General features: G+C 48.5%; 1 protein-coding gene across 1 annotated transcript; it reads left to right on the top strand.

The window, feature by feature from the left end:
- Positions 1-262: 262 nt before the first annotated feature.
- On the top strand, positions 263-5,739 carry LOC141133338 (uncharacterized). The gene is made up of 2 exons (XM_073622655.1): positions 263-5,436; positions 5,612-5,739. Exon 1 carries the CDS (start codon positions 2,928-2,930, stop codon positions 5,433-5,435), a length of 2,508 nt encoding a protein of 835 aa, XP_073478756.1. The 5' UTR covers positions 263-2,927; the 3' UTR covers position 5,436; positions 5,612-5,739.
- The last annotated feature ends 4,082 nt before the right edge of the window (positions 5,740-9,821 follow it).

Here is a 9,821-nt window from a genome sequence, read left to right as displayed (position 1 = left end):
GAGACGGAGAGACATCTACGTAATTTAGCTGGATAAATCCGCACATAGTGGCCGGCTCCTCCACAGTAGAGGCAGAGATTGCCCTGAAGATGTCATGAACGTTCTTCAAAGGAGAGTGATGGATGAATCAGGCCAAGTCGTATGGGTGTTACTGCTTCTGGTGCAGAGAGAACCAACTTGACAGATGTTGGTTGAGCAGGAACTGGAACTTTAGGCATCATCCATACAGGCTGGGACAGAAATGCAGATTTCTCCCTTCGTCTTTCAGGACAGCACCTGGAGAGAGCGCAGCTCCACCCACTTTCCCAGGAAACACTGCAGTCAGTTTCTTTAAAGACCGGACACTTCCACCATGGCCTCAGTTGTAGTGTTTCCTCCGCCATGGTGGAAGCGCTGCAGGGAACCAGGGGTGTGCTGCGCTTTCTCCAGGTGGTGAAGGTTAGGGCATACCGGATCGTTTTTCTTCTTTTCCAAAGACAGCCCAGCATCCTCCCTGACGTGTGGGGGATTCTCCGGTGCCTCCTCCTCTTCATGCTCGGCGAGAGCCAGGCTGCGAGGGTCCCGCTCCTACAGACCGGTGGCAGGGCTGTGGAGTAGAGCGGCGTCTATTCCACGGGCCGCACGCCTTCCGGGTTCGGATGGCAAGCGTGTCATTTCCGACCGGGGGCGGGGCCTCGAGCGGCGCGACGCGGCTTCCGGTTCCGGCCGCTGGAACGCAGGAGGGGGGGGCGGTCTCCATGGCTGATTTCATTTCCGGCCCTCACAGCGGTGAGCGGCCCGGGAAAATCAAATAAAAGAGCACAAACGCCGCTGTGTGTCCTGTCAATAATGGAGGACGATCAGACGGCGGTGGCAGGAGCAGGAGCCACAACAATCAGCCAGGCTCAGGTAAGCAGGGATACTGGTCTCTGTCTTTTACTCTATGGGCATTTATAATGTTTAGTTATTATCCCTTCCCTAAAAAAAAAAAAAAAAAAAAAAAAAAAGTGGGGAGCCTGCAGATCACTTGGTCCTGAGTACTAAAGGAGGGATAAGTGATTAATTATGTTTTAAGGTGGATCTGTGGGGTGATTCACCGGCTGTGGAACAGATCATAGGTGTTAAAGGGTTAACTTCCTTGGTGGTGTTTTTTTCTGTGTTCCTTATACAGCATGTAAACTGTTGTTTGTGAAATATGGTTCAGCTATTGTCTTTTTTCCCTTGGGATATTGCAGAAGGCTAAGGAGAAGACCAAGCATGTCTCCCCTATTGTTAAAAGGAAGTGTCCCTCTTGTAAGGGGTTACTGAGGGATTCCTGGCCCAAAGTATTATGCAAATCTTGCATTACGGACATAGTTAAGGAGGAGACAGCTCCTGCTAGTCCTGCAGCTCAACAAAGCGAATTGCTAAGCTCTTTCAGGAAGGAACTGGCAGACACCTTTGAGTCCTTCAGGTCCTACCTAGATAGGCGTCCAACGGCGCATAGCAGTGTGGTGCCACATTCTCAATCCTCTGTTTCAGCATCCAGAGGGGGCAGCGACTCAGAGGAGGAGGAAAGTAACATTTTACTAAATTCGGAGGAGGAAGCAGAAGAAGTAAATGAAGCTTCTTCTCCTTCTTCTAGGTACAAGTTATCCCTTGAGGAGGTAGATGATTTACTAAGAACAATTCATACTACCCTTAACATCACAGAGGATAAGGCTCAGCTATCCCTACACGATAAGATGTTCCAAGGCCTCGGGGAGGAAAAACACAGGGTTTTTCCTGTACATAAATTCCTATCAGAGACCATTAAAAGGGAGTGGAAGGATCCAGAGAGAGCCCCCTTCTTTTCTAAATCCCTCAAGCGAAGGTTTCCGTTTGATGAGGATAGCTCGCATATTTGGAATAAAAAGCCAAGACTAGACGCAGCCTTTTCCCAGGTATCTAGGAATACTGACCTGGCCTTTGAGGACATGGGTATCCTTAAAGATACCATGGACAAAAAGGCAGACTCCCTATTAAGGAAGGCATGGGATTCTTCTTTAGCAAATTTGAAGCCTGCCATGGCCTCAACTGTGGTAGCCAGAAATCTGGAACACTGGCTGGAGCAGCTGAAGATCCACATTGAGGCAGGGACGCCTCGTAAGGATCTGCTAGATACGCTACCGGTGTTATCAAGGGCGGTAGGGTATATAGCAGATGCCTCAGCGGAGTCAATCAGGATGTCAGCCAGATCCACAGCTCTGATAAACTCAGCTCGCAGGGCGTTATGGGTCAAGACATGGACAGGGGATACTGCTTCAAAGACAAAATTATGCGGTTTACCCTTTGAAGGTGATCTAGTGTTTGGCCCTGGGCTGGAAGCTATTCTTGACAGAACAGCTGACAAAAAGAAGGCTTTCCCTATAAAGAAGAAGGTACTTCCGCAAGGCAACAGAAATTTTCGTGCTTTTCGAAAGACCCCAGATACCAAAGAGGCAGGCTACAAAAGGCCTTGGAAGTCTCAAAGAGGGAGGGGTAAGTCAGGAGTACTTTTTCGCCCCCCAACCACAAGCCCAAAAACCCAGTGACGGTCAGCCAACTGTGGGAGCAAGGTTACAGACCTTCTTTTTACAGTGGAAGACTATAACAAGCAGCCAGTTTATCCTCAGGACCATCTTGGAGGGTTACAGGCTGGAATTTTCTCAACCTCCTCCTGTGCGTTTTTACATAACCCAGGCTCCCCGAGACTCAGAAAAGTCACTAGCAATGACAGCTATCCTGAAGGACTTGATGCTACAAAAAGTGATAGTGAACGTACCCCCTGGGGAATTAGAACAGGGGTGCTATTCACACATATTTCTTGTGAAGAAACCGTCGGGAAAATTCAGGCTCATCCTGAACCTGAAGATTCTAAACAAGGCTATCAGGTACAAGAAGTTCAGGATGGACACAATATTCTCAGTAAAGAATCTCCTGACCCCGGGATGTTTTATGGCTTCCATAGACCTGAGAGATGCATACTTGCATGTACCAGTAGCGTCAACATCTCAGAAACACCTAAGGTTTGCGATAAAACTGGGGGAATCTACCCTTCATCTCCAGTTCAGAGCTCTCCCTTTCGGGCTGTCATCTTCTCCGAGGATTTTTACAAAAGTCCTGGCGGAGGCCTTGGCCCCACTCAGAGTAGAGGGGGTATCAGTCCTGCCCTATCTGGACGATCTACTAATTTTTGCCAAAACAAGGGACCTGTTAGTGAGAGATCTGGAAAAGACAATGAGACACCTGGTAGGTCTAGGATGGATAATCAACGAGGAGAAATCAAACTTGATTCCATCTCAGACCATACTATTCTTGGGTTACACGATAGATTCCATCCAGGAGAAAATTTTTCTCCCCGAAGGGAAGAGGGAGAAGCTTCAGGAGGCAGTGAAGAAGACGCAGACAAATATGCCAATCTCCATAAGAGCAGCTATGTCGGTCTTAGGGCTACTCACTGCGACTATTCCAGCGGTGCAGTGGGCACGTCTACATGGAAGGGAGCTCCAGCAGACAATTTTAACGAGTTGGTCCTATGGAGAGTCCCTAGAAAAATTAATAAGGATACCTGCGCGGGTTCAGAGGAAGCTTTGGTGGTGGAGAAATCACTCAAACCTGAACAGGGGTCTGCTCTGGAGTTTTCCTTTGCAGAAAAGATTAACAACAGACGCAAGTTCCTGGGGTTGGGGCGCCCACCTGGACGAGCAGATGGCTCAGGGGAGTTGGACAGACTGGGAAGCCAGAAAGTCCTCCAATTGGAGAGAGCTGAGGGCTATTCTCTTGGGTCTATGGGCCTTCGAAAGAACAGTCCGGGGCCATCATGTTCAGGTCCTATCGGACAATGCCACAGCGGTGGCCTATATATCAAGGCAGGGAGGAACAAGGAGCAGGGCTCTGCTATCCTTGGCACTCCAGATTCTAGCCTGGGCAGAAGACAGGCTAAACTCCATAACAGCGATACATCTGAAGGGAGATTTAAACCTTATGGCAGACTTTCTGAGCAGAGAAAGAGTACTGGAAGCAGAATGGAGTCTAAATGTAGAGACTTTTCAACAACTAACAGAAAGATGGGGAATGCCCCAAATAGATCTTTTCGCATCCCAAAAGAATGCAAAAGTAGAGGCCTTCTTCTCACTGAACAGGCAGGATCAGGCAGAGGGATTGGATGCATTAGCGCAGCCATGGAAATTCCAGTTGTGCTACGCCTTTCCCCCCTTTCAGATGATCCCCTTGGTCTTAAGAAAGCTACAGAAAGAGAACACGACGATGATTCTGGTGGCTCCTTTCTGGCCCAAACGGGCTTGGTTCGCAACAATACAGGGGATGGCGGTGGAACCTTATTGGGAGCTTCCGCTTCGGAAGGACCTCCTAACGCAGGGCCCCCTTCATCACCCAAATACCCAGCATCTCAGGTTGACAGGTTGGTTACTGAGGAGCAGATGTTAAAAAATAAGGGCCTTTCAGATAAACTGGTCTCTACCCTGCTGAACAGTCGTAAAGAGGTTACCAGGGCCATCTACTTCAAAACGTGGAAACGATTTAATAGCTGGTGTGCGATTAGGATACTTTCGCCACAGGAAATCGCTTCAGTGCTAGAGTTTCTCCATGAGGGAATGGAGATGGGGTTGGCAGCTAGCACCCTAAAAGTGCAGGTAGCTGCATTATCGGTTTTTCTTGAGAGGCAGTTATCAAGGGAGCCGCTTATTATTAGGTTTTTCAAGGCATTGGCCAGAGCTAGGCCAATACCTTTTAAGTTTTTTCCTAGATGGGACCTGTCTGTGGTTCTGCGGGGTCTAATCAAAGGGCCGTTTGAACCTCCAGAGGAAGCGTCAATCAGGCTATGGTCGTTAAAAATAGTCCTGTTAGTAGCAGTAACTTCAGCTAGGAGAGTAAGCGAGTTACAAGCTCTTTCCATAAGAGAACCCTTTTGTTATATTTTTCCAGACCGGGTAGTGCTAAAAACTGACCCGGGTTTCTTGCCAAAGGTGGCATCAGCATTTCATAGGGAACAAGAGATAATTCTCCCTACCTTTTGTCCTAACCCGTCCAGTGCTAAGGAGAGGTCTTTCCATTCCCTGGACGTGAGAAGGTGTTTATTACATTATATAGAGATAACGAAAGATTTTAGAAGATCAGATTCGCTCTTTGTTCTCTTCTCTGGTCCACGGAAGGGGTATAGAGCATCCAAAAGCACCATAGGTAGATGGCTCAGAATGGCCATCAGCGAAGCTTATAAAGCTTCAGGAGCAGAGCCCCCTAAGGGGGTAGTAGCCCATTCAACAAGGGCAGTAGCAACGTCCTGGGCGGAGAGGGCAGGGGCTTCCCCGGGTCGGATCTGTAAAGCGGCCACGTGGACAAGTTTCTCCACCTTCACCCGCCACTACAGGTTGGACTTGCTATCAGCAGCGGAACAGTCGTTTGGCAGGAAGGTCCTGCAGGCGGTGGTCCCACCCTAGAGTAAGTACTCTTTTATCATCTCCAGGTGCTGTCCTGAAAGACGAAGGGAGAAAACCCTAGTTAGACTTACCGGTAACGGTATTTCTACGAGTCTTTCAGGACAGCGCCGATGACCCGCCCTAAGTTTTGAGGTTGTAAGATGTGTTATTGCTGTGTTCTGCTTATCTAATTTCAGCATGGCTGGAGGTACTCTATGAACAACTGAGGCCATGGTGGAAGTGTCCGGTCTTTAAAGAAACTGACTGCAGTGTTTCCTGGGAAAGTGGGTGGAGCTGCGCTCTCTCCAGGTGCTGTCCTGAAAGACTCGTAGAAATACCGTTACCGGTAAGTCTAACTAGGGTTTTTTCCCACCTGCGTTCTCTTAGGCAACGATCAATCTGGACCGATAATGTAATGAAATCTTCCAGAGAACTTGGCACACCCACATGAGCTAATTCATCCTTCAGACTTTCTGATAACCCCAGGCGGAAATTATGTCGTAGAGCTGCATTGTTCCAGCCAGTGTCTGCACTCCAGCATCTGAAGTCAGTAACATAGTCCTCGACCGCTATGCAGCCTTGCCGGAGTGCATGGAGAGACGACTCGGCAGTAGTAGTTCATTGAGGGTCCTCATACAGCTGGGACATTGCCTGGAAGAAGGAGGACATGGTATTTAGTTGTGCGTCCTTTACTTCTAATAGATGATGAGCCCAGGTTTGGGGTGCACCCTGGAGCAAGGATATGATGAATCCCACCTTTGTAGTTTCTGCTGAAAAAGTCTGTGGTTGGAGTGAAAAATAGAGCTGACAGGCATTGCGGAATGCTCTAAACTTAGTCCGGTCTCCAGAGAATCTTTCAGGGCTTGGTACTCGTGGCACAGGAAAATGTAATTCCTGGTGCGGGAACACTGGTGCACTGGTCATTGCCTGAGTAGTCACAGTATTGGAAGCAGAAGCAACAGTGGTAGCAGATGAAGGCAGGACTTGCACATGTTCCTCAAGTTGAACCTACTTCTCCTGCAGGGTCTTGACTGCTTGTGTAAGACCTGCGAGACTCTGGCAGACTTCATGTAAGGGAGAGGTTCCTCCTGCAGGCTGTCATGGCTGCTTGGTACTGTCACATACCTGGTTGGTGAGCCTGACGTGTGGAGGAAGGTCTCTCATACAGCGTTGGCTCAAGGACTACTAATAGTGAGACATAAACGGCAGGCAGAGGTGTAGTTGGGTCACAGGCATGGTTTGCAACAGTTGCAGGGTAAACAGGAGCAGCAGGCAGAGACAGAGTCCGTAGTTAATCCAGGGGTCGGAGCAGGAAGCAGACAGAGGTAGTAGGGAGCAAGCCGGATCAGTATCAGAAGTCAAACACAAGAATCAGGATTCACATAAACGCTGTAGACCAAGCAGCAACTAGACATCGCTGAAGCTTCGTTTAAATAGGCCATTTGGCACCAGTCCTGGTGACAGGCGCGTGCACACGCGCGTTCGCATATGTGCCCGTGGCTGTTCTGCTCGTCCTTTGTTGGCACCTGCGCACATGTGTGTGTCTGGGAACGACAGGTATTGTTCTAAACATTCATTTTAATTTTTATTGTTTCACTTTAAGCATTATTAAAATCACTGCTCCTGAAAAACTGCAGTTTTTAAAACTTTTTTTGCACTGATACATGTCCCCTTGGGGCAGGACCCGGGTCCCCATACACTTTTATTAGCAATAACTTGCATATACTGTAAGCCTTTAAAATTAGCACTTTTGATTTTTCATTGTTCGTGTCCCATAGACTTTAACGGTGTTCGCTTGTTCGTACAAATTTTTGTGCCTGTTCGCATGTTCTGGTGTGAACCGAACCGGGGGTGTTCAGCTCATCCCTAGCCCCATGACTATCTTCTATATGCCACAGAAAATGACATTGAATGCCCACCCTGACACATGTGCCTTAGGTTGTTTAGCTCTGCTTGTTGTAATACTTGAGAATGAGTTAGTTCACAGTGCAAGCAGCTAGAGAGATCAGAGGTGGCTTGTTAAAGCCCTTTTATTGCTTTTTGAGAACATGTAAATACAGTGATACCTCGGTTTGCGAGTAACGTGGTATACGAGCGTTTGCAAGACGAGTTATGTGTTTTTTAAAATCCTGACATGATTTGCAAGTGCTGTCTCGCATGACGAGCAGGACTGAAGCCACTGGTGTATATATTACCATATGTGGCCAGAGGTCCAGGGCCGCTGGTGGCTCCCAGCGCTTCCTGGAGAACTCGGAGACACTCCCAGCTGGGTGGGGCGGGCGTAACGTGCGTCGGAGCACCCAAAAGTGTCAACAGTTCCCGAGTGTTTCAGAGCGTCACCAGCACCCCCGCACCTCTGGCCACATACAGTACTGCATACACCAGCGCCCCACACCTCTGGCCACATACAGTACTGCATACACCAGCAGTGGTTGTGGAACGAATCATCTGAGTTTCCATTATTTCTTATGGGGAAACTCGCTTTGATATACGAGTTCTTTGGATTACAAGCATGCTTCTGGAACTAATAATGCTTGTAATCCAAGGTATTACTGTACTTTATTATATATAGCACTGTAGCCTGGGCACAAGTGCACTTTAAAGAGATTCTGTAACTTTGCCCTTTTAGGGCAAAGTGACAAGATCATTTGAAAACCCACCTCTGACCACTTATAGCCACTTTCACAGGTCATTATTATCAGAGCCAGGAGTCCAAGCACTGTCCAAAGGCTGTATTGGATGGTGTTGGAGCTGTAAAAGAGTTGTGGATGTCTTCCTTACATGACAGTGTTCAAACTTGGTGATTGGCTACTCAAGTCTGTGCAATAAATCCTAGAAGGAGGTTACATGCCCTCCCATACCTGGAAGCACTGTCTATTTCACATATGCTCTGCGAATAACAGAGCAGTAAGGGGGGGAAAATGGCAATAAGTTGGTCAAGGAAGAACCTTTGGTGGTAAGGTGTTCTGGAGGAATGTTTTGTCCAAGAGACTTACCAACAGGCACAAAGATCTGGTATGGATGACAATCCAAGTGTAAAAGTAACTGCTTTGCATGCCTTCTGTCAGTGCCCCTTTGGACAGGATCTGGCCCTGAAACATGAACTTTGTACTACAAGCAGACATCAACCTTTGGTGTTCTGCGTGGACATGTAGTGCATTTGCACAACAGAACATTGATGGTGCCTGCCAGAGAAAGAGGAGGTCCATTGAGGAACATTGTAGATTGGTCTACAGTCTTTTCAGAGACTATAACCTTATAGACTCTAAGGAGGACGAGGACGTCTGAGAAAATGTTCCCCTTTCATCCCACTCTCCCTTATGTGTCTTTGTGCTTCAATAAAACTTTAGGCCTGTGAACTCTTTCCCCATAACTTATCCCTCCTTCCTATCCTCCATCAGTTGCTTGGTGAAATATTGTACAGTCGTTTTTATTTTTACTCTGGTGTCGTGTAGGACATGCGGGACAGTTCATCTCAGGCACTGCACATCTGAAATTGCTCGAGACGCGATCCTGGGAGGACAACATATGACATCCTCCTAGAACAACTGTGCTCCCGCCCGGCCTATTGTACAATGACGACCGGGCGGGGACACTGGTGTTAAGGGCCCAGTTGCCGGTCTGTCTTCCAACCCCCACCCCTGCCAGAGGCTGTCAGGTGGCTACAGTGTGCACTGTCTCTCCTTGTCTGGTTCCTTGTAAGTGTTCCTGTCCAGTGAGCAGTGTCGGGACAAGGTCACCTAGAACCCAGGCTAACATGCCAAACTGCGTCGCCCCCCCCCCTCCCCCCAACATGTATGCACATTATGCGTCAGCAAAAATCCTCCCCATCTAAAACAAAATTGGGCACTAATCTGCATGATTACTTCCTAATCATAAATTCCCCCTCTTCCCAGTACAAATCTACTCCCCTGCTGAAATCCCCCCTCTGAGCACAAATCTCTGCCCCCAGCACAAGTCCCGCCCCCTCAAAAAAAGGATACCACTCCTAGCACAAATCCTCCACCCCTCAAAAAAAAATTCTCCTCCTAGCACAAATCCCCTCCCTCCTCTAACATATCACCTCTTCTAGCGCAAACCCCCCAAGTCATCCCTCCTAGCACAAATTCTCTTCTACCCCTCCCAACACAACTCCCCCCAAATCACCACTTCCAGCACAAACACCCAAATTTCCCCACCTAGGACAATTCTTACCCCCCTGCTGCCCCCCAAATACTTCCTCCCAACACAAATCTCCTCCCCCCTCAATCTCTCTGCGGCCCCCCCCCCCCCCCGCATCTCACAATGAAACTACAGTGCCCAGGGCACTGACCACCACTTGTCCCGGGCCTGCCACTGTGGCTGCAGTTGCTCTATTCTCTCAACATTTCCAAAAGAATACACTTTGCTGCATCAACCATTCTTTGT

The sequence above is a fragment of the Aquarana catesbeiana genome, linkage group LG03 (genome assembly GCF_042186555.1).
Source record: "Aquarana catesbeiana isolate 2022-GZ linkage group LG03, ASM4218655v1, whole genome shotgun sequence".
NCBI classification, from domain to species: Eukaryota; Metazoa; Chordata; class Amphibia; order Anura; family Ranidae; genus Aquarana; species Aquarana catesbeiana.
Note: the sequence above shows the minus strand (reverse complement) of the source record. Positions and strands in the feature narration are given on the sequence as shown.

Bases quoted from the DNA above. Each gene is read 5' to 3' on its own strand.
- LOC141133338 (XM_073622655.1), top strand. From the start codon at position 2,928: ATGTTTTATGGCTTCCATAGACCTGAGAGATGCATACTTGCATGTACC.